At 44.0% G+C, this 25309-nt stretch overlaps 2 protein-coding genes across 6 annotated transcripts in view; one reads left to right on the top strand and one right to left on the bottom strand.

Annotated features, from left to right (window-relative positions):
- Positions 1 to 4275, top strand: part of LOC139562700 (TATA-binding protein-associated factor 172-like) — a 62790-nt gene extending 58515 nt beyond the window's left edge. The window contains exons 33-39 of the mRNA XM_071380635.1: positions 114 to 244; positions 596 to 718; positions 1491 to 1643; positions 1919 to 2127; positions 2555 to 2714; positions 2986 to 3156; positions 3328 to 4275. Coding sequence (XP_071236736.1) covers positions 114 to 244; positions 596 to 718; positions 1491 to 1643; positions 1919 to 2127; positions 2555 to 2714; positions 2986 to 3156; positions 3328 to 3474 — 1094 coding nt within the window. The 3' untranslated portion in view covers positions 3475 to 4275. The remainder of the gene's footprint in view (positions 1 to 113; positions 245 to 595; positions 719 to 1490; positions 1644 to 1918; positions 2128 to 2554; positions 2715 to 2985; positions 3157 to 3327) is intronic.
- A 2201-nt stretch (positions 4276 to 6476) lies between these two features.
- The window catches only part of LOC139562702 (cytoplasmic polyadenylation element-binding protein 3-like), a 70623-nt gene continuing 51790 nt past the window's right edge, over positions 6477 to 25309 (bottom strand). For all 5 annotated transcript variants that reach the window (XM_071380637.1, XM_071380638.1, XM_071380640.1 and 2 more), the window contains 4 exons: positions 16725 to 16843; positions 16363 to 16477; positions 15692 to 15873; positions 6477 to 12085 (listed from right to left, as the gene is read on the bottom strand). In XM_071380637.1, the coding sequence (XP_071236738.1) occupies positions 11858 to 12085; positions 15692 to 15873; positions 16363 to 16477; positions 16725 to 16843 (644 nt within the window). In that variant the 3' untranslated portion in view covers positions 6477 to 11857. The remainder of the gene's footprint in view (positions 12086 to 15691; positions 15874 to 16362; positions 16478 to 16724; positions 16844 to 25309) is intronic.

Raw genomic sequence — 25309 nt, 5'->3', positions numbered from 1 at the left:
CATTTGGCACCGTGGTTGTGACGATATTGCGACACTTGATTTCCCCAAGAATCTGACACCGACGGTGGTGTGTTTTTGTTTCTTGTGGTGACTGTTCCGCTCCTCCACTCTAGGGGTGCTGGCCATGGAGGCGCTGCATCGCCAGGTGCTGCCCTTCCTCTTGAGGAGAATGAAGAAGGACGTGCTGCAGGACCTGCCCCCCAAGATCATCCAGGACTACTACTGCAACCTCAGCCCTCTACAGGTACACTATGAAACCTCTGAAACACTGTTATAACGTCATATAGACGGCCTCTTCATATGAAGAGAACAGCAGTAGCTGATGGCCTACCCTGTGTTTTATTACGATTTCTAGTCCCCATATAAAGTAAATCTGAGGCTTCTGCAACAAATGTTAATGGTACAATCCATTAAATTAAAGCCTGATCTGTGTGGGATTTTGAGATTGACTACATTGCAGACAGACTGTGCAGAATCACTGATCTACAGTTCATCCCAAATAACTACTCATTATATGATTTAAGATGAGCAATTCTACGCCTCACCTTGCTCAAAGTGATCCCCTCAAACACGCCGTCTCGCTCTCTGTCTGCAGGTTCAGCTGTATGAGGACTTTGCCAAGTCCCGGGCCAAGGTCAGTGTGGAGGACACCATCTCTACAGCCTCCATCCACGAAGAGGAGAAGCCCAAGCTGAAGGCCACGGGCCACGTGTTCCAGGTACACACACACACACACACACACAGGTCAATGTATGTGACTGCCTTCTTTTTAGTTTGTGGATTGTGCCTGGGGCATTTTTTGCCACTTGTGACCTGCATTGAAAATGGTAGAAGGTGGCAGGTAGCCTAGCGTTTAGAGTGTTGGGTCAGTAACCGACAGGTTGATAGTTCGAATTCCAGAGCCGACAAGGTGAAAAACCTGTCTGTGCACTTGAGCAAGGAACTTAACCGTCATTTCTCCAGGGCCGCCGTTGATAATGGCAGACTCCGGCCGTGAGCCCACTCTCCGAGGGTGTCTCTGGGGGGGGGGGGGGGGGGGGGGATATGCAAAACATTATTACATTTTTTCGCCCCATTTTTCTCCATAATTGTCTCATCGCTGCAACTCCTCAACGGGCTCGGGAGAGGCATGCGTCCTCCGAAACATGACCCGCCTAACCCGGACGGCGCTGGGCTGATTGTGCGCTGCCCTATGACACACAATTTAGTTTTTTGCCCTAGCACTACACAGCTGATTCAAATAATCAAAGCTTGATGATGAGTTGGTTTATTGGAATCAGCTGTGTAGTGCTAGGGCAAAAATCAGGCCCCAGGACCGAGTTTGGGAAACCCTGCCTTAGACTGCTGCGCCACGCGGCGCACATTTCCATTTCACACATGCGTATAATAGGACACAATAGAATCACCCACCAAATTGTTATTATATCTTTTAAATGTGTGTGTATACACCATACTTGGTATTTGTTATTTACATCCTCTTCCCTCTCCAGGCTCTGCAGTACTTGCGGAAGCTGTGTAACCACCCAGGCCTGGTACTGCTGCCACAGCACCCGGAGTACAAGCGCATCACAGACCAGCTGGCAGCACAACACTCCAGCCTCCGAGACATCCAGCACTCGCCCAAACTCTCAGCTCTCAAACAGGTACCCCTATACCCTACCTCTAGGTGCCACTCATTCCCCATTCCTTACGCTGACCCCAATCTCAGCCACGCACCACCCCTATTCCCCTATCTGCCTTCACATACCATCCTATTCCTGTCCCCCAATACTTCTCTGCTCCAGAAGTGGCAGTTATTGGGATAGTAGTGGAATGAGGTGCAGATACTTCCTACTCAACCCCTACAGATAAAAACACCCCAGCGAGTAAGTTGTTATACTGAGCTGCTCCCCCCCCCCCCCCATCCATCCCATTCCAGTTGTTGTTGGACTGTGGTCTGGGCAGCAGCGGCTCAGCAGAGGGCACAGAGGCGGTGGTGGCCCCGCACAGAGTGCTGATCTTCTGTCAGCTGAAGAGCATGCTGGACATCGTGGAGCACGACCTGCTCAAGCCCCAGCTGCCCGCCGTCACCTACCTGCGACTGGACGGCAGCGTCCCAACTGGCCTGCGCCACGCCATCGTCTCCAGGTGAGAAGGGAGGAGCATGGAGGGAGTCTATGGGTCCTGTGTGTGACAATACAAATGCATGGCGTTGGTGTCAAACAAGCCTGTAACACTATCATCAGTAGTGCTGCCAGCAGTCCGTGTTTATTATGATTTATTTTTGAAGGAGATCGGGAGCTCCGATCTCCTTCCATGTTATTTGTTTTTAGGACGGGACCCTTAGAAGTAGTTTGAGGGACCGTTATTGGGCTCAGACAGTAGGCTGAGCTGAGGCTGGAACCCACGGCGCCAGGGGAGGTATGTGTAGTCGGGAGCTTTTAGACTGCTACACCAGACTAAGGCACAGTCCTGCCGCCTTCGCTGACGTGTCACTCACAAACCTCATCTGAATTGAGTGGCACTGTCCTTCTCTCGCTGTCTCTCTACGGTGCTCTGTCACGCTCGCTCTCAGGTTCAACAACGACCCCTCCATAGACGTGCTGCTGCTCACCACCCACGTGGGCGGTCTGGGTCTGAACCTGACCGGCGCTGACACGGTGGTGTTTGTGGAACACGACTGGAACCCGATGAGAGACCTACAGGCCATGGACCGCGCACACAGGATAGGACAGGTAAACTACTGCCTCTGCATGGACCGCGCACAATGTCAAATAAAATATCCAGGCCAGCACAGTGTGGTTTGGTTCGGCCTTACGGTGTGAATCAGGCAAAAAGCATGTTTGAGTGGATCAATTTTGAGTAAGCCGAGGCTTCAGAATCACTCGTCTTGATTCTGTGCAGTCCAACTGCAACGTAGTTCGTCTCAGACATGCGCACAGGCTTGGCCGGTTGGCAGTCCCAACGTAGTGACACATTGCTGTAACGGTGTGTCTCCTCTTGCAGAAACGCGTGGTCAACGTGTATCGTCTGATCACGCGTGGCACCCTGGAGGAGAAGATCATGGGCCTGCAGAAGTTCAAGATGAGCATCGCCAACACTGTCATCAGCCAGGAGAACGCCAGTCTGCAGAGTATGGGCACCGACCAGCTCCTCAACCTCTTCACCTTGGACAAGGTCAGTAGCGCTCGCTTGGGTACAAACACACACACTTATACACGTGCATCGTTTCCCCCCCCCCCCTTCTCTGTCTTCTTAGTCATTCTACTCTTTCACACACATCTATTTAACCAGTGTCGCCTGTCCTGTGTGTGTTTCGATCTCTCTATCCTGTCTCTCTCTGTCTAGGATGGGAAGGACGATAAGGGCGAGTCGTCGTCCTCTGGAGGGAAAGCCTCCATTAAGAACGTGCTGGACGGCCTGGGGGACCTGTGGGACCAGCAGCAGTACGAAACCGAATACAACCTGGACAGCTTCATGCACTCGCTCCACTAGCCTCCTAGCCTCTCTTACCCAGCCAGGGTTCAGTGCTATCTGCCAGTCTGATTCTGGTTATCCCCATGGCTCCCTCAGTATTCTCCCACCCCAAAGCCCACTTAACTAGACAGCCTTCCCACCTTTAGTCCTGTGTACCCTCTTGTCCCAGGGGAACAGAGGAGCAAGGTCATCTAGTCTCTCCTTGAGACTGCGTGTACAGTGGAGCAGCAAGATGGGACTGCTCCAGAGACCACTCCAGCCCTGTGGTGGTCCCGCCTTCTAAACTGAAGTCTTAAAACACTCCCACACCCACTTTTAGAGGACTACCAGTGTTCTATTGACTGTATAGGCAAAAACAAGATGTTTGACTGGAAGAAAGAAGAGGGGGAGCCGTCTTATAGGAACACATGTGCGCACACACCAGAGTGCTGGCTCTTTATAGCTGGTTACTGGATTGCACTGTGACTACTGGCTAGAAGGGGTGTTTTGGGTTTTTTATACCACCCCCAGGTGGCGCTAGTCTCCCCACACATATCCCGTGTAAGCACATTCACTTGACCTTTCTCGCCCACATAGAACTCTGTATGGATCAGACGGCTGGCCAGGCACAGGATTGGAAAGAGCCGTGGCCGGTGCTGCTCGTCCCCGACCTTGTGAAATGTCACTCTAAATGGTGCAGCCTCACAGGGACTTACACCGCGGGGCCAACCTGAAACAAGGGGACTTGTCCGAGTTTGAAGAAAATGCAGACCTGTAAATATTTCTGTAATTGTTGCTGCTTGTTTAAACTGATAGTTCTAATAAATTCTAGAGGTTTCAGCAGGCGTCCTGTTCTGTGCGTACAGTACTGTCCCCAATAGACTGCATTCCTATGTTGAACACGGCCAGTAGAGGGTGTCCTTGCATTTAGGAATGATGGCACTGAGATTAGCTCTGAGTGAAACGTTGATCGGGACCATTTGAGGTTGAAAAGCAAGAGAAAGTAAAGATGAACAAACCAGGTCAGTAATACTGGAGCTTTAGTCTGAGGTGATGGGCAAACTAGTGTTATTGCCTACTGACTACCAAACCTTTCTGACACGTTGCTGCTGCACATCTGGTACTTTGTGAATCCAGATTCCATTTACTCTCAACAAGGCACCGTAGGTCATAATCTGCATCATAACCTTAGAGACTTTACTAGAGGCTGTAACGATCAGTGTCCGACGGATGACGGTAATGTGTGAGTCATCGGAAGCCCCGCTTATACATGGCGCTCATGTCTTTTGTCCTGATATTGTTCACATTCTGATTGTGCCCTCATTTTAGCCGTTGCATCAACACATTGTATTAAAATGTCATGTGTGCATCCCAGATTTCCTGGTGCCTCCCTGTATGTCAATTATTTGACTTTCTTTCAAAATCCCCTTTATTTATTTACATTGATGTAGTAAGTCAATGGTGCCATTTGTCAATGATCCGATAACGATGGATCGTTCCTACAACGGCTGAAGATGCAACAGGCGTTGGCCAAAACGCTACGCAGAGAACATTCGCAAGTGCGTCAGAGCTTGCGTTGTTACTGACAGGATCGAAAGCTGTCAGATCAGCTTTCCTCATTCAAATCGTACCTTTTAACTTTACAATTAACTGCCAATACTGTTGACGGATCAGCTCCTAGAGAGATCTCTCATCACCTTTTGGCTGAAAATATTAAGTCCGCTTATTCTAATACTTACTCGGTGCACTAACACATGAAACGAATTTAGCAAATGAATTGAAATGTATCGGCCTATGTAGCGTACAGTACTCGTTAATGCAGTCGGTTTTCGTTTCAAGCGTCTTCAGCCCTTGTTTAACAATTGCAAGGACATTGGCAACTTCGTTCTGCAGTCATCGGTGGTCAGATCCGTCTACACTTGTAAGATATCCAGACAATGCATCCCCGACTACCTCCGGAGGTGGTCAGGAAGATCAGATCACAATGTCTTTTAATTGTCTACACCTGTAGAAAGAAAATGTGGGCACAATCAGAATGTGGACAAAGGACACATGTGGCACCAGGTATAATCAGTTGCTGCATCAGCCCCTTACCTGCAAGGGAATAATGCTGGACTTCTCAATTATGTTCTGTTGAAGCAGGTTGGGTGTGGTACCTTTCCTCAGATACCTACTATCTGTAATATGATGGGTTCTGCTGCACGGAGGGACAGTTATAGATTATGGATCACTGAACATGCACAAACAGCATGGAAAAGGGAGCGCTTTGGAAGAAGAGTTGTCAAGGACAATGGCGCAAGTTGGTCAACCCTTTTGAAGACTTGTGATTTGACATGTCACATTAGTAGATGCTTGTGGCAAAAGCACAACTACGGTTTAACTTGCGTACACCTTCTAAATGCTGCTAAACCCCTAATGACCTAAATGTAATCCCTCTCCTTGAGCATTACACAGGTGCTGGGGACAAAAGGGCACTAAAATGTGTAGTTTTGTCAGACAACACAACGCCACAGATGTCTCAAGTTGAGGCATTAGGCATTATGATTACAGGAATGTCCACCAGAGCTGTTGCCTGAGAATTGAATGTTTATTTCTCTACCATAAGCCAACCAGCCTCACACGTGCAGACCACGTGTAACCATGCCAGCCCAGGACCTCCACATCCGGCTTCTTCATCTGCGGAATCATTTGAGACCAGCCACCCGGACAGCTGATGAAACTTAGGAGTATTTGTCTGTAATAAAGCCCTTTTGTGGGGAAAAACTCATTCTGATTGGCTGGGCCCATGCCTACCCATGGCTGCACCCCTGCCCAGTCATGTGAAACCCATAGATTAGGGCCTAATGGATTTCCTTATATGAACTGTAACTCAAAATCTTCAAAAATTGTTGCATGTTGCGTTTCTTTTTGTTCAGTATAGTTCTCTTGATACGTTTATTTTCTCGCTTCACATCGTTCCATTCCAGTCACACACAGTCAAGCACAAATGCAAAGGATGAGAGAAAGAGGTGGAAAAGGAGGCCATGCAAAAGACGACAATGTTTCACAGCATCATACAACTATGTTTAATACGATTTAGTTATTAGTACAGAAAGGGGAAAAGGTGGAAACTACACACTTGAAGCAGTAGTAGTAAGCATTAGCAGCATAGAAGCTCCCATGTTTTTTAAACCAGTAATGCTTGTCTGAATTTGTAGTATATATCCAAGTCAACCATTTCAAAGCCTCGTCAAGATGGAACCAGTAATCAAACCACAATTACAAAGTATAACTTTGAAAAATAAATGAACAGTGATTTTGTCTGAAAAACAACTATTGAGCAGGTTTGGAATCATTTTCTTTTTTTTGAGATCACAACATGATGAAGAGGCCTAATGACTACCCAGAGAGAACATCCATGAAGCATAAGTACATACTATCCAACTCTAGTGTTACATGAAATATATAGGTATGATTAAAGAGGATTATATAAAAATGCCTCCACCAAAACACATGATTTTCTTCCTACCAAGTCTTAGCCTTTCAGTTGCACATACAATTGCTTATTATTGTCAGGGTATGAAAAGGGATAAATACTAGACAAATACTTGGTAGTATGAGTGTAATACTGACCCTTGGGAGAAAGCAACCATTGGGTTAGTAGAAGAGATGAAGGATATTAGTAGAACACCACCTGTACAAACTGGTAGAAAAGGCAAGCTAGAAGTAACATTTTTGGACCAGCATTTGCATTGGTGTTTTTATATCTTATTGATGACCATACTGTAGTACAGGAAGTGATGTCACAACACTTCATATGGACTACTAGTCTATGTAAATGAGGGCAAAAATCAAGTCAATGTCATCCCCTAAGAACACACCACATAATATCAAAAGAGGATGTTAAAGGGTTTCTTGGGACAAATGTATTTCAAATCTAAGGCCAGTTCATACACTACAGCAATCTAGCTGGTTTGGGGACAGAAAGAAAACATGCCAAAGATTTAGATGTACGACTGCTCTTATTAAGATGAATGGATTCCAACAAGTCACACCCTCCACTTAACATTTACATTCATACTTAAATACACATCTCAAATGGTCCACATAGCCACTTTTCAGGCTCCTACAGGGAGCAGGCTCCTACCCACCATCTGAAACGATATGGGGGCTCATGTGACATGATTTACGTTTTAAGGAGTTAACGTGATGTCTTACATCAGTGGAAGTGGTGCGACATGGCCATACAACGTTCTTGAAAGTAACATCATTGACTATACAAGGTGGGGTTATAGTAGTAGCAGCAGAAGCAGTAGGAGAGGTAAGTATCATTGTCCAGCTTTACACAATATCACAACATTCTGCTCCATTCTGCCTTTTTATTGTATTGCCTATTAGTTTGTTTTACATTACCAACCACGTAATACCAAATGTCATTGTGTTCTTTTTTGTATTTCTTCTACTATCGTCACACTAATGTAAGCAACATCAGCGAGTTAACATAGGCTTTACATTTCCAAAATCTAGACACTTAAGTAACAATATTACAAAGGTTTTTCAACTTCCAAAAATAAAATAGTCAAACAAAACAAAAATATATTTTTTAAAGAATTAGCATCATAAAATGAATTTATTTCATATAAAAATGCTAAATAATATTAATGACATTGACCAGATATGAAAGTCTCCCCCAGAAATAACTTAATGGTTGAGAAATAAGTAAAGAAAACACAAAATAAAAATATTTAAATATGTTTAAAGTCTTTTCATTTTAGCAAAAATCTCAAAAAATAATGAAAATGTTCTCAATACAAAGGCTACATTACTACTGGAAGGTACTAGCATGTAGAGTAGGTAAATAAACAGTAGAAAATGATTTTAGTGAATCACAATGCAATGAAAATAAAGATTTATGCCGCCCTCTTTTTTTCAAATTTTCTTCTTTTTTTACAAACAGTACAAACAGTATTGCACATTACAACAAAGAACAGGTTCTTAGCCTTAATTTTTTGACTAATTCAAGTCTTGCGCGAATAGAAGGCCACCACTCAATTGATGCACCTTGGGGACTTTCGATCAAGTTACAGTTGAAATCAAGTTACACTTGTATCTCTTAATTTAAAAAAAAAAGTACATATTTCTTTCCACCTCCATCTGCTCAGTCTCTTTTTAAACAATGTCAGGCTAACAAATCAAGGCATGTTGCTTTTACAAAACAATAAAGGGAGCACATACTTTTAGGAAACGTAAAAAAAGTGTTCTTAAAAAATAACATGAACAGAAGATCTCTTTCACAATTCTGGTCAGCATAGTAAATTATTGATTATAAATATACAAAAAAGGGAAGAATCTTCAGTTATCTTTCTAAGCACCTAATAGACTTATTCCGTAGATTTTTCTTTTTTGTGGACTAATGTTTTCCTTGGAAGACTACCACTCATATGTTTGTCTTAGTGACTCTGCGCTTTCACGGGATATCAGACCAGCGGGAAACTCACTCTAAGCGCCTCTGTAATAAGGTAGAGTCTTTACTTCAGCTAACATCATTATATTAAAGTTATAATGCTCAAGCTCCTTCAGTTGTTTAAAAAAAATATACAACTTAAAATTAAGCAAATAAGCATGACAAAAAATAAAATCAACCACTTGTTAAATCATCTCTCGAATAAATGTAATTACTTTTTTAAATTTGAATAAACTTAGAAAATATTAATTTCCCTCCTAATATATTTCAAAATTGAGGTATTGCAAAAAGATCATGTCAGTCAGAAAGCACGCTTTTTCGTTTTTCTCAACCAAAAAAATAGCTGACTCTTGAAAAGTGTCCAAATAGAAAGAGTAGTGCATAACAAATGTCTATTATAGAGAAGGAACAAACATAGAAAACCCTTCTGGGCGGGGAAAGAAATATCACAAAAACACCCAGAATTCACTTTCATAGGGATACTTATTATTACTCATGGTTAGTCTCTTTTTTTTGTAGTTTTTTTCAGATAAAAATAAAATGTCCACCATTTTAGCAGGTCATTATTCTACTTCAAGCTTTGCAGGAAAATCTGGATAAATACGGTAAACCCAGATAGCACACAATGTTATTACAACCCCGTAGCCATGTCGAGACAACGTTATGTGCGGGCTGAGAAGCTCAGTTAACTAAACCACAAGTCTCCAGTAACTTCAATGTTCGGTTTGTCTTCTCATCACTGTCTTTAATGCCTTGTCAGTACAAATGTTTCTAACTTGCACCTTGAAGCTCACAGACATGGGGCTTAATGCTTCGCGCAGTATCATCTGTGGTCTCCGTATGTGTTGGTGGTTTAAGTTGAACATATGTGAGCTCTTTGGTTTTTGGGGGACATGATCCTACACTTTGTCAACGGTACAGACAGTGGTTCTGTGTTTCTCAGAGTCAAGCTCACTTAAGTCTGTGTCATATGTTCTGTGTGTTTGGGTCAGACTTTGTGTGCATAGGTGTGTGTTTGTGTGTAAGAGAACAAGAATCTGTGTAAAGTGAGTGTGTGTCAGACCTGGGTTCAAATACTATTTCGGTTATTTTAATTACTTTCAAAATATACAGTTGAATATTGGAATGTATTTGGAAATACACTTGGAAAGTATTTGAAAATACTCAAATACACACCCATGCAGTTAATTCTGGTTTTTGAAAATACTTTAATATAGTAGGCTTTTATAGGAAATTATTTGAAAATACTTTCAAATACTTATAATAGAAGTAGTTGATTCAGGCCACATTATTAGAAAATACTCAAATACACAGAAAATAAGTATAAAAAAAAGAATACTAAAATACATATGTATTTGAACCCTGGTCTGGTGTTTGTATTTGTGTGAATGTGTGTACGAGAGAACGTAAATACGTGTGCATAAACTAGCTCATGAAGTTTCACATGACTTTTGTCGGACATCAACAACAGTTAAAGCAGATCACAGTTATAGGCATACTCAGACCTTACTACATATGGTATAAAAAATTCCACAATTATATTAACAAATCACTGCAAAAAAGTACTACACCTATCATAGACAGCTTAAATGATATATCCTACATCTCGCTGGATTCATGATTCATATTACGTTTTCGTCATCTGGTTAGGTTAGCCACCTTGTGCAGAAGCAGTGTTCATACTGCCCCTGTGGCTATTAACTTATATCTCACTGAAGGTGTTGGATTTTTGACCAGTCTGTCTTCCCTATTGTGTCCAGTTCCTTGCTAGTTGTACGTACATCTATAGCATGTTGTGCAAACATGGGCAGAATTGAATAGTAGACATGATACTGAAATTATATTGCATGCAGCAACTTGATTGAAATACTGTATACATGCATTAAGGGGCGACCCCCCCCCATTTACCCCGCAACATACTAGGCATAATTCAGTAATGGACAACCCCCCCCCCCCCCCCTCATCATTATAAAAAAAAATAGCAGATGCTCTCATCCAGAGCTACTTACAGGAGCAATTAGGGTTTAAGTGCCTTGCTCAAGGGCAGATCAACAGATTTATCACAGTCGGCTCGGGGCTTCAAAACAGCGACCTTTCGGTTACTGGCCCAACCGCAAGTCTACCTACAATGATAGCCTGTCATCATCCTTGTCACCAGGTGCGATCATAATGGCTATAACACCCTAGCCTGAATAAATTACTACGGTATCTGTTAATACCATGGATTTAGCAGCAAAAGCTATTGTGGCAATACATTAACATAATGCTAGAAAATAATGTTGAGAAAAAACAAAGACCTACTAATCAATAGCAAAGCAAAATCGGATTTCGCTTTGAGGTATTCATTTTACTATTTTCAAAGTCAAAATAGAGAGGAAATATAGCCATGTTAGTTTTATCTGGGCTACTGTGGCCCACACTACTGGATAATTGTTTAGTCTTGCTACATCTTATGCCACCTATTCCATTTTTCTGTATGCATTAATTCTATTTTTTCCTTTGGTAATATTTTTTACAAGGGGAAATATCCTAAAAAATAATAATAATAAGTGCATGTTCCTTTCACATAGAATGTAATTATCTATATATGTATAGATAGATATATAAAACCAAAAAATATATACCTTTTAAATATATATGTACTGTATAGTATCACTTCTACCAGAGCTCAGTGGGGTTCTATAGGAGACACTGACCCACCCGGTCATGGAACAGAGGACTCAAACATAAATCAGGTTTCTCTAACATACCATCCCATGTGTGTTTAGTGAGTATTTGTGCCACAGTGCAAATTCTAAGCAGATAGACTTACGCAATACATTTTTTTTTCTCACCTTATTATCATAAGGGTACACTGGACAATGAGTTTGTAGTCAAGTGTTGTAGTTTGAAAGAGAAAGAACCATGTATTTGTAGTTCTCGTCACTGATGTCGAGGTGGTGGGGAGGGGGGGGGGCGCGAGGGCTCATCTCGACCCCCTCAGCTCCAGCGGAAGGACACTTGTCGAGGGCGGTCTCCCCCCTCCTTCACCAGTGGCTTGTGGAACTCTCGGCCCGCCCGGGAGTGGATACTGGCCCAGCAGTACTCACAGTAGTACTGCAGGCAGGTGACGTTGGCACAGAAGAAGGGGGCAAACTTCCCCCCGCAACGCACCCCCTGGCACTCGTCACACATCTGGTCGTCCAAGACGTAGGGCTTCACCTCAACCTGAAGGTCAAAAGTCAGAGAAAGGAGACACTTTGGTTTATTCACTTCTTGGCCTGAGGAGTAGATTGAACTCAAACTTGAATCTCTATTGTCAGAATGTAAACAAAGGTAGTCTATACGCTTTATGCAAAAAGTTTGACCAATTGCAAGATAGTGCCATTAGCTCCTGTGACCGGAAACGTTAATGTATTATTTACCCCTATAATACCACTGTGACTTCCTAAAGGTTCAAAATATCAACTTCTCAAATATGTCTCTGTCTCTGGCTGTTCTTATTTTCCTCTCTATGGGTAAAGCCCTGCAAAAACTGTGTCAAATATTGTAGATTCAAAATGGCTGCCATGTGTCCAAGTGTTAGACAACATTCTTAGACCACTGTCACACACACACACACGAGAGAATTCGAGTCCGATGACCATTGCTGAGGGACAGACTATCTAATCTGTGTCTCCATGGAGATGACACAGTGTGTGAGCATGGCCTGGTTACATACAGGAGGTCCCTCCACTACAGCCTGACAGCCAAATCAAATTTTATTTGTCACATGCGCCGAATACAACCTTACATTGAAATGCTTACGTACAAGCCCTTAATCAACAACGCAGTTAAGAATTTTAAAAATAAAAAAATAAAAAAGGAATAAATAATTCAAGAGCAGCAGTAAAATAACAATAGCGAGACTATATACAGGGGGTACCGGTACAGAGTCAATGTGCGGGGGCACCGGTTAGTCGAGGTAATATGTACATGTAGGTAGAGTTATTAAAGTGACTATGCATAGATTGGGGGGGGGGGAATAAAAACAGTCTGGGTAGCCATTTGATTAGATGTTCAGGAGTCTTATGGCTTGGGGTAGAAGCTGTTTAGTAGCCTCTTGGACCTAGACTTGGCAATCTGGCACCGCTTGCCGTAGCAGAGAGAACAGTCTTTGACTAGGGTGGCTGGGGTCTTCGACAATTTTTTGGGCCTTCCTCTGACACAGTGATGTACTGGGCCATACGCACTACCCTCTGTAGTGCCTTGCGGTCAGAGGCCGAGCAGGTGCCATACCAGGCAGTGATGCAACCTGTCAGGATGCTCTTGATGGTGCAGCTATAGAACATTTTGAGGATCTGAGGACCCATGCCAAATCTTTTTAGTCTTCTCAGGGGGAATAGGTTTCGTCGTACCCTCTTCACGACTGCCTTGGTGTGCTTGGACCATGTTCGTTTGTTGGTGATGTGGACGCCAAGGAACTTGAAGCTCTCAACCTGCTCCATTACAGCCCCGTCGATGAGAATGGGGGCATGCTCGGTCCTCCTTTTCCTGTAGTCTACAATCATCGCCTTTGTCTTGATCACGTTGAGGTAGAGGTTGTTATCCTGGCACCACACGGCTAGGTCTCTGACCTCCTCCCTATAGGCTGTCTCGTCATTGTCGGTGATCAGGCCTACCACTGTTGTATCATCGGCAAACTTGATGGTGTTGGAGTCGTGCCTGGCCGTGCAGTCATGAGTGAACAGGGAGTACAGGAGGGGACTGAGCACGCACCCCTGAGGGGCCCCCGTTTTGAGGATCAGCATAGTGGATGTGTTATTACCTACCCTTACCACCTGGGGGCAGCCCATCAGGAAGTCCAGGATCCAGTTGCAGAGGGAGGTGTTTAATCCCAGGGTCCTTAGCTTAGTGATGAGCTTTGAGGGCACTATGGTGTTGAATGCTGAGCTTTAGTCAATGAACAGCATTCTCACATAGGTGTTCCTTTTGTCCAGGTGGGAAAGGGCAGTGTGGAGTGCAATAGAGATTGCATCATCTCTAGATCTGTTGGGGCGTATTGCAAATTGGAGTGGGTCTAGGGTTTCTGGGATGATGGTGTTGATGTGAGCCATGACCAGCCTTTCAAAGCACTTCATGGCTACAGACGTGAGTGCTACGGGTCAGTAGTCATTTAGGCAGAATACTTTTTAGTGTTCTTGGGCACAGGACAGTGTAACTAAGGGTCCTCTTTAAACCCCCAGCCCTGGAGATACATATTGTAAAGCACTGTCTGTCTGAGCTCAACAAGAACTGTCCACAATGAGTGCTTTGGAAAGACATGACAAGCTGCCAAAGCTGGGTATTCATTAGGCACCAAAATGGACTGAAACAGGGAGAGACTACCTGAATGTGCCCAATAAGAAAGGCTCTTTTTGTTTTCCATTGCAATATGTTTTTCCAGGGTGTGCACTAATGAATATGACCCAGAAACAGAATGACACCCAGGCTATTAAATGCAATTATCACCTTAGTGAGTACCACAATGGTCTGAGGTAATTGAACTATTCTGGCCTATCATTAAGACAATTCCAAGAGGACATTTACTGTTAATGGAATGATTATGTTGCTAGGGGTGGAACTGAAATGAAACGTGAAAACAAAAGTGGCGCGGTTGGACACCAGTGAACGAGGCCTTAGGCCTCAACCACAAGCATGAACATTACTTTACCCTGAGAGAACTTGGGTGTGGCATAGTGGTGGTTGACCAAATGGGGCTATAGTGTGTATGGCGGGAGGGAGAGAGGGGCCTTTCTGGGTAGAGCCTCCAAAAACGTATCCCCCCCAGCCAGTATCCCCTCATTCATTACAAGCTTCCCTTGGCCTCAGACAAATACAGGGATCTGGAAAATAGATTTCTCTCATACCATCTCTATGGCTGATAGTGAGGGTTTGCAGTGTAGAGATCTCATCTATAGCCCATCACGTGCCTTGTTAGTGGTCTAGTGATCTGGGCCCACATTAAAAATGTGTCTCAGAGATAGATCCTAGATCAGTGTCCCTAACTTTTAAGAAGTAATCAATATAAGTATATGGAATGGGAGGATCTGATCCTAGATCAGCACTCCTACTCTTGGACTATGTGAATTCGGCCCTGGTCAATCAGAATGAAGACACTGTCTGCTCAACCAGCCACTGGGGTTGGATATTAGATGATGGCAGCCCATAGTGAGTGTGGACCGAGCAGCCCCCAATGAGCCAAACCTCTCTGGGCTGGCAGACGATCAGTCTTGGTTGGTCACGATCGGCCGTACTTGATCGGGCTCAGAATAACCCGTCCACAGCAGAGCTGAAGTTAATATACATGTATAGGGAAGTCCTATAATTAAACCCTCCCCGCGTCTGGGACTTCTGTTAGCCCTCCAGCAGCCAAAGGCCAGGGTGATTACATAGTTCCACAGACCTAACCGGGGCTCCCTGTACTGTAGGCTCGCTGAGCGGTTGGTTGGAAATCAGCGTATAATGACAGCTCTTATGTATAGAGAGACTGAATTTGAGTTAAATGGTTCAGATCCACAGCAGCACACCATAGGAAAGCCTACAGGGAGGTAAAACTAGGGTCATGTTTATTCGGCACCAAATGGAGAGAAAAAAACCCCGACTGAAACAGAAAGGTACTAGCTGTGCTGGTCCAATGAGAAACGCTCCTTTTTGTTTCTTGTTGCAAAATGTTTTCTGCTGCGTGCCCGAATGAACACAACCCAGTCATTATTCATCTGCTAAATATATCTCCCCGTTATCCAGCGTTTAGGGCAACTCCTGATTCACTATTGATACAGAGACATTTTGAATACAGTGATTGGTCTCACTAACCCGTTTGTCAATGTCATTGTGCTGCAGCTGAACGAATCGGGCGCTGATGGCAGCGATGTAGCTCTGCTGATTGGAGAAGGCCACGCGGCCCGCCCCCTTGGGGTACTTGAGCTCCGGGTCAGTGTCGATGCCGGCATAGCACACGCCGCCATACAGCCTGTCCATGATCATTGCTAGTTCCACTAGAGGTAGAGAGATAGAGATGGAGAGATAAAGATGGAGAGAAAGAGATGAAGCGAGAGAGCGAGAGAAAGATGGAGACAGAGCGAGAGAATGTTATGATTGCACGCGTGTAGTTTGTCTCAAGAAAACAGGAAAAAAGTTGAAATTCATTTTTGTTGAGACAACCCGATGCGACATTCAACTTCAAACAACATTCTTCGCCAATAGTCAGTAACATTCTTGGGACTGTTGTTATAATTAGCATAGGTCACATAGCAGACAGACAGTCAGTGATGTTTGGCCCAAGCATACCACCTAATGGGCCTTGCATGAATACTTTACATGACCACCAGTTGGCTCACCGCCTGGAAACAAAGTGGATTGCTTTCTCACAGGAACAACTTTATTTTTGATTACAGCCCGCCGGCGACAGTCTATGCTAGTCAGCCTTACACAGACAACCCACCAACTTATCCACTGATCAACAGGCACTTTGACCAATCCCCTACCTGCACGTAAAGGCCGGGGCACGCCCCCCACAAAGATGGTCTTTCGGGGGTCCAGCGGCTGGGAGCCGTCCATCACAAAGTCACTGTCACTTAGGTTCCAGGGGCGGATCTGGACCTGGAGAAGAGAGATACGTAATTCATGAAGGACTGTGTCTGACAAGGAATTCACACTCATAACCTTTTTCACATGATTGTGGCAACCTGACCCGTACCACCTTTGTTATTTTCCGTACCAGCACAGTTGCAGCAACTATGGTGAATGTGTAACCAGAATGGCATAGTACAGGTCTGCTTGGCTTGGTTTGGCTCAGTAGTGTGAAAAAGGTATTATACCACAGTATAATAATGTAGCATTCACTTACTGGCTTGTCCTTGATAGTTGGGCTGGAGACACACAGGTAAAGCTTGCCATCTTCCTCAATGCAGGCATCAATCAGGGCCTGGACAGAGGTCTCCTCTTGGAACAGCAGGAAGGCATAGCCTGGGAGAAAAGAAAGGGGGAAGTGTTTTTTTTAAAAATCGCCATTCACAGTAAGTACACTGTGTACTGTCTATATAGTTATGAATTTGTGAGTGACCAGTTCAGTGACCAGCTCAAGTTAGTAGCGGCTTTTGAAACTAATCTGAACCGTTGACGACAGTCTCTAATGGCCCCATAGATTACTTTTAGGGAAAGTGACAAGAGGTAAGTAGTCTAAGAAAGTGAAAATATCCTGTTCTTTTCACGAGTCTATTCATATTCTCAGAGTATCTCCTCTTAAATCTGATTTACTTCAGGTCTGATCCTCTTCAGCAAGGTTTCAGAAGACAGGACTGCTCACCCAGTACCTTTCTGCTTGAAAGCTGACACCGCTAAAATGCAAGTCTGTTCCGTTCCACTACTAAAATAGGACGCCATGCAAAATGTATCAACCTAATACTTTCCAAATGGAACATTTTGGGGACAGAGAGATTTGTTCCTGTGGGATGATGAGGTCTGGCTTTGCAGCAGAGAGAGATACACACAGAGACAGAGAGAGAGAGAGAGAGCGAGAGACTGCACACAGAGAGAAAGAGAGAGAGAGAGACACAGAGAGAGAGAGCGAGAGACTGCACACAGAGAGAGAGAGACAGAGAGAGACACACAGAGAGAGAGCAAGAGACACAGAGAGAGAGAGAGAGCGAGAGACTGCACACAGAGAGAGAGAGAGCGAGAGACTGCACACAGAGAGACTGCACACAGAGAGAGACTGCACACAGAGAGAGATGCACACACAGAGAGAGAGAGAGAGCGAAAGACACAGAGAGAGAAAGAGAGAGAGAGACTGCACACAGAGACAGAGAGAGACCGAGAGAGGAATTAGCAGTTGATAGGAAAATTATATATATTGTGTGACCCGAGTGAACAAAAGATCATGATAAAAAGTAAACGAAACAAGAAAATAATGACACATTTGCAGTAGGCAAGGTATCACAGGGGTATTCCATTCAGTGGAATAAGGTACACTCGCCAATAAAGACATTTGCGGCAACTACTAATAGGCTAGCACCCACCAGAGTCATAAATTCAGCAAACATAGCCATCTCTGATGCACATGATTTGACATACCCTAAATTAGGGGGCCGTGGTCATGTGAGCAGAACCGTGGAGGCACCAGGGACATGCCGGGGGAAGCAGCAGAACAGGCAGCAGGGTGGAGGGAGGCCCGGGCCCACACGTAGACAGGACATACAGTATGGCGCAGAAGACTGTCAGAGGGGCTGCCTCCGTGTGTGTGTGTGTGTTTTCTGGTGTCGGCTGACTGAGGGGGCTATGGCTTTTAAATCTATATACGCAGAACGCATGGCCGAGGAATGTAGTGGAAAGGGGGAACAGAGAGGGATGTGCAACTGTCGTGTTTTACATTGCTCAAAAAGGGACTGCTGCTACAGATGGGGGGGAAGAGGAAATAAAAATACCCTGACTCAGCAGATTCAGTGGACCGCGAAAGTGTGTGTGAGAGAGAAAGAGAGTCTACGTGTAAATGTAGGCGTGTATCAAAGAATGTATAGCTACAAGAATTAGAGCAGGGATGGGCAACGTTGATGGGGGTGGGGGCCACAAAACAATGTCACGTGGGGACGCAGTTGCTTGTGAACCTGCACACCCACATTTGCACCCCCCCCCCCCCACACTGCAATTCTACACATTTTGTCATTGGGGCAGCAAGAAGATTTTCACTTTCATGACTCATTTTCATGCAATTCTACTCATTTTGCCATGAAGCGGAAAATAAAATTAGCTGCCGTAGGGGGGAGAGAAATGTTTGGAGTTTTTAATATGATATCTGAGTGAGACTGACTAACAAAATCAAATGGGGGCCGCCCTCGGCCGGTAATTTGAACATGACTACTAAGTTTAGAAAGCTGCCCACTAGACTAATTTACCAATCCCCCCCAAACAATTGCTGACGTGGGATAATTGAGTGACTGACAATAAGAGAAAGACTGCTGATGCACAACCACATTTTGAAATTGAACCTTGTGTATTCTACTATTCTAACTTGCAACAGTAAGTTCAGACCCCGACCATAAACAAAGCACTTTCTTCTGAAACTCGTCAGTCGATTCTTGTTCTGAGAAGGTTTTCTTGCTTCTTTGCAATTTCTCACATGGAATAGCCTTCATTTCTCAGAACAAGAATAGACTGACGAGTTTCAGAAGAAAGTGCTTTGCTTATGGCCATTTTGAGCCTGTAATCGAACCCACAAATGCTGATGCTCCAGATACTCAACAAGTCTAAAAGAAGGCCAGTTTTCTTGCCTTTTAAAATAATAAACTTGGATTAGCTAACAGAACGTGCCACTGGAACACAGGAGTGATAGTTGCTGATAATGGGCCTCTGTACGCCTACAGTTGAAGTCGGAAGTTTATATACACTTAGGTTGGAGTCATTAAAACTCGTTTCAACCACTGCACAAATTTCTTGTTAACAAACTATAGTTTTGGCAATTCGGTTAGGACATATACTTAGTGCATGACAAGTAATTTTCCCAACAATTGTTTACAGACAGATAATTTCACTTATAATTCACTGTATCACAATTCCAGTGGGTCAGAAGTTTACATACACTAAGTTGGCTGTGCCTTTAAACAGCTTGAAGAATTACAGAAAATGTTATGGCTTTAGAAGCTTCTGATAGGCTAATTGATATCATTTGAGTCAATTGGAGGTGAACCTGTGGATGTATTTCAAGGCCTACCTTCAAACTCAGCGCCTCTTTGCTTGACATCATAGGAAAATCCAAAGAAATCAGCCAAGACCACAGAAAAAACATTGTAGACCTCCACAAGTCTGGTTCATCCTTGGGAGCAATTTCCAAACGCCTGAAGGTACGACGTTCATCTGTACAAACAATAGTACGCAAGTATAAACACCATGGGACCACGCAGCAGTCATACCGCTCAGGAAGGAGACGCGCCCCGTCTCCTAGAGATGAACGTACTTTGGTGCGAAAAGTGCAAATCAATCCCAGAACAGCAGCAAAGGACCTTGTGAAGATGCTGGGGGAAATAGGTGCAAAAAAGTACCTATATTGACATAACCTGAAAGGCCGCTCAGCAAGGAAGAAGACACTGGTCCAAAACCGCCATAAAAAAGCCAGACTACGGTTTGCAACTGCACATGGGGACAAAGATCATACTTTTTGGAGAAAAGTCCTCTGGTTTGATGAAACAAAAAAATAACTGTTTAGCCATAATGACCATCGTTATGTTTGGAGGAAAAAGGGGGAGGCTTGCAAGCCGAAGAACACCATCCTAACTGTGAAGCACGACATCATGTTGTGGTGGTGCTTTGCTGCAGGAGGGTCTGGTGCACTTCGCAAAATAGATGGCATCATGAGGCTGGAAAAGTATGTGGATATATTAAAGCAACATCTCAAGACATGAGTCAGGAAGTGAAAGCTTGGTCGCAAATGAGTCTTTCGAATGGACAAGGACCCCAAGCATACTTCCAAAGTTGTGGCAAAATGGCTTAAGGACAACAAAGTCAAGGTTTTGGAGTGGCCATCACAAAGCTCACACACCTCAATCCTATAGAAAATGTGTGGGCACAACTGAAAAAGTGTGTGTGTGAGCAAGGTGGCCTACCAACCTGACTCAGTAACACCAGCTCTGTCAGGAGGAATGGGCCAAAATTCACCCAACTTATTGTGGGAAGCTTGTGGAAGGCTACCCGAAACGTTTAGCGCAAGATAAACAATTTAAAGGCAATGCTATCAAATACTAATTGAGTGTATGTAAACTTCCGACACACTAGGAATGTGATGAAAGCAATAAAAGCTGAAATAAATCATTCTCTCTACTATTATTCTGACATTTCACATTCTTAAAATAAAGTGGTGATCCTAACTGACCTAAGAGAGGGAATTGTTAATAGGATTAAATGTCAGGAATTGTGAAAAACTGAGTTTAAATGTATTTGGCTAAGGTGTATGTAAACTTCCGACTTCAACTGTATGTAGATATTCCATTAGTATTTGTTTTCTGCCGTTTCCAGCTACAATTGTCATTTACAACATTAACAATGTCTACACTGCATTTCTGATCAATTTTATGTTATTGGACAATTTTTTTTGCTTTTCTTTAAAAAAAAGTACATTTCTAAGTAACCCCAAACTTTTGAAGCGTAGTATACAGTCGTGGCCAAAAGTTGAGAACACAAATACACAAATATTAATTTCCACTAAGTTTGCTGCGTCAGTGTCTTTAGATATTTTTTTCAGATGTTACTATGGAATACTAAAGTATAATTACAAACATTTCACAAGTGTCAAGGCTTTTATTGACAATTACATGAAGTTGCTGCAAAGAGTCAATATTTGCAGTGTTGACCCTTCTTTTTCAAGACCTCTGCAATCCGCCCTGGAATGTTGTCAATTAAATTCTGGGCCACATCCTGACTGATGGCAGCCCATTCTTGCATAATCAATGCTTGGAGTTTGTCAGAATTTGTGGGGTTTTGTTTGTCCACCCGCCTCTTGAGGATTGACCACAAGTTCTCAATGGGATTAAGGTCTGGGGAGTTTCCTGGCGATGGACCCAAAATATTGATGTTTTGTTCCCTGTGCCACATAGTTAGCACTTTTGCCTTATGGCAAGGTGCTCCATCATGCTGGAAACGGCATTGTTCGTCACCAAACTGTTCCTGGATGGTTGGGAGAAGTTGCTCTCGGAGGATGTGTTGGTTCCATTCTTTATTCATGGCTGTGTTCTTAGGCAAAATTGTGAGTGAGCCCACTCCCTTGGCTGAGAAGCAACCCCCACACATGAATGGTCTCAGGATGCTTTACTGTTGGCATGACACAGGACTGATGGTAGCGCTCACCTTGTCTTCTCCGGACAAGCTTTTTTCCAGATGCCCCAAACAATCGGAAAGGGGATTCATCAGAGAAAATTACTTTACCCCAGTCCTCAGCAGTCCAATCCCTGTACCTTTTGCAGAATATCAGTCAGTCCTTGACGTTCTTCCTGGAGAAAAGTGGCTTCTTTGCTGCCCTTCTTGACACCAGGCCATCCTCCAAAAGTCTTCGCCTCACTGTGTGTACAGATGCACTCACACCTGCCTGCTGCCATTCCTGAGCAAGCTCTCTGCTGGTGGTGCCCCAATCCCGCAGCTGAATCAACTTTAGGAGACGGTCCTGGCGCTTGCTGGACTTTTTTGGGCGCCCTGAAGCCTTTATCACAACAATTGAACCGCTCTCCTTGAAGTTCTTGATGACTGGCAGCAATATCCTTGTCTGTGAAGCCCTTTTTGTGCAAAGCAATGATGACGGCACTTGTTTCCTTGCAGGTAACCATATTTCACAGAGGAAGAACAATGATTCCAAGCACCACCCTCCTTTTGAAGCTTCCAGTCTGTTATTCGAACTCAATCAGCATGACAGAGTGATCTCCAGCCTTGTCCTTGTCAAAACTCACACCTGTGTGTGAATCACTGACATGTCAACTGGTTCTTTTGTGGCAGGGCTGAAATGCAGTGGAAATGTCTTTTTTGGGGGATTCAGTTCATTTGCATGGCAAAGAGGGACTTTGCAATTAATTGTAACTCATCTGATCACTCTTCATAACATTCTGGAGTATATGCAAATTGCCATCATACAAACTGAGGCAGCAGACTGTGAAAAAAAAAGTGTGTGTCACTCTCAACTTTTGGCCACGACTGTATATATTTTATCCAAACTCGCACGGTCACACACACTCTCACTGTTGTGGATTTAAAAGCATAGGATTGGTGTAAACATTGTCTGGAGGGAGGTTCCACCATTGTTAATGGACAAGGTATCTTTTTTTCAACCAAATCTGTATTTTTGATGTAAATGGCATGTCCAGACACCTTTTTAGCGATTTCACAAAATGGAATATAATGTAGTTGATAAAGTTAGGAATGACACAATTTCATGTGTACAACACCCAAAGACCTGCATCACTACACAGAGTTTAAAATCATTCATTTGGGAGTGTTTGAATCCTCTTCATGCTTCATCTGTGCCCCTGCAACTGCAGAACGAGCATGAGGAAGCCTATATCTGGTGGTTTAAGTTTCTTAAAACCAAGCAAAATCGCAAAAACAAAATGTCTGAACACTTCTATCACATGCCATGTACATCCAAAATACAGATTTGGTTAAGGATGGGGACCCTAAAATGACCCAAATCTAACTGCCTGTAGCTCAGGACCTGAAGCAAGGATATGCATATTCTTGATACCATTTGAAAGGAAACACTTTGAAGTTTGCAGAAATGTGAAATTAATGTAGAAGAATATAATACATTAGATCTGGTAAAAGATAATACAAAGAAAAAACATGCGTTTTTTTGGGGTACCATCATCTTTGAAATGCAAGAGAAAGGACAATGTATTATTCCAGCCCAGGCGCAATTGCAATATTGACCACTAGATGGCAGCAGTGTATATGCAAAATTTAAGACTGATCCAAGGAACCATTGCATTTCTGTTCAAAATGTTGTATCAAGAATGCCCTAATTGGTTTAACATATTTTCAAATTCAAAATTGTGCACTCTCCTCAAACAATAGCATGGTATTCTTTCACTGTAATAGCTACTGTAAATTGGACAGTGCCGTTAGATTAAGAAGAATTTAAGCTTTCTGCCCCTATCAGATATGTCTATGTCCTGGGATTTTTTTTTGTTACTTACAACCTCATGCTAATCACATTAGCCTACGTTAGCTCAACCATCCCGCGGATGGGGGGTGGGCACCGATCCCTTAGAGGTTAAAAACAAGTATATTTGTCTTTTAATAAATCCATGGGAGAAAGTATGCAAGTGTACACACTTCAGGGGAAGGGGAATTCGGGCCAGACAGGCAGGCAAGCCGCAGTGCAGAGGCTTACTTAAACAAGAGGAGGAGAGGAGAGCACAGATCTGCAGTGGCTCGTGCCTGAGATTTATAGAGCTTAACTGCTGAGCTCCCGACCGCTCCAAGGGAGGGGAGGAAAGGAAAACATACGGCCAAGCAGAGTTTTGGGCCGTAAAGAACTCCTTTTAAAGATAAACGACAGGTCCGGTTACCTCACGGTCCTACGGCTAACAAAATGACACACGACCAGGACCGCCTGACTCTTTCCCTCGCCGACGGCCAACACTGTCTCCACCAGGCACTCGCCAAACACCAACACATGACCTCACAAACAAGCCACTGCAATTTCACACCTTGACTCAAAAAGTTCCAAGACTCCGCTGTACAAACAATGACCAATTTTCCACTTGATTGACTAACTCCTCTTGGGAGCACAGGGCATCCACCGTGGCTCTCCAAGTCAACTTACTTCACAACTCAATAGCCAACATCAACATTACCTCATAAAACAGTCATTTTTTGACAGTCAGTTTCCTACAATCACAGTTTAAACGATGAGACTCGCTGTGAGACTTGTTTCAAAAGTACAGTTCAAGTTTCTGTCTGTTGATTTAATAAGGTGACATCCTCATCAAGGTTAATGTGTCCTGATTCAGGAACTAGTGAAACTTCCGAGATTTTCAGCCCTAAGAGAGGAGTGCAGAACTTGACCCTGCAGACTGTTCTGGCCTGTATTAATAAAGCATCTTAGAGGAAGAGTTCTGATCTAGGATCGGATCCCTGCGGTCTTATTCATTATGCTCTGAAAGGCAAAACTGATCCTAGAGTAGCACCTACTCTGAGACCCTTTATGGATACAGGCCCAGGACTAGTAGAAAATAAAATCAGTGAGTACTATCTGTGAAGGATGGAGAGCAGACTCTGGCAAAGCTCATCAGCAAAAATCTTCACACAAAAAAAAATCTGCTCTTTTCCAGTCTGGAAGCTGTCCCAACTGATCATGACTGAAACATACAGCCGAGCTGCCCTGCTGATATTATATATCCTCATAACAGAAAGGAGGAAAGAAGGGGGGGGAGACATGGAGGTGAAGAGGGGTGAAGAAGAGCGGAAGAGGAGAGAGAGAGCAGACATGAGACATACAGCCAAGCTGCCCTGAAAGTAGGCCTATATAATCCAACGAGAGAAAGAGGGAGGGGGAGAGATATGGAGGAGAAGATGGGCGGAGAGAGAGCAGACAAACCCACAGGGAGCTGTAACTCTGTCACTGAAAGTAAGTAAATGCCCCGCTGACAGCAGCTTACATGTGGAGAGGAAGGAGGGAGGAGAGCGAGTAGAGAGGGGAAGAGAGAGACAAACATCTGCTTTCCTCAAACAAACAGGCATGGGAGCGTGACGAGAGCACAGGCAGCCGAGACCAGGGGAGGTGAAATGAAGCTTCACTTATCATCTCAATTTGTGAGAAATCCCTCAATGCATCCTCGATCATCCCCCTTACCCACACATCTTCTCAGTACCATGAGTCGAGATCGCTAAACCCATCCTAGAGGTGAGGGCACTGCAAATGGAGCTTCAGTGGCATCATTACAGAGTGGCCTGACTGTC

This window comes from Salvelinus alpinus, chromosome 32, assembly GCF_045679555.1.
Source record: "Salvelinus alpinus chromosome 32, SLU_Salpinus.1, whole genome shotgun sequence".
Lineage (NCBI taxonomy): Eukaryota > Metazoa > Chordata > Actinopteri > Salmoniformes > Salmonidae > Salvelinus > Salvelinus alpinus.
Note: the sequence above shows the minus strand (reverse complement) of the source record. Positions and strands in the feature narration are given on the sequence as shown.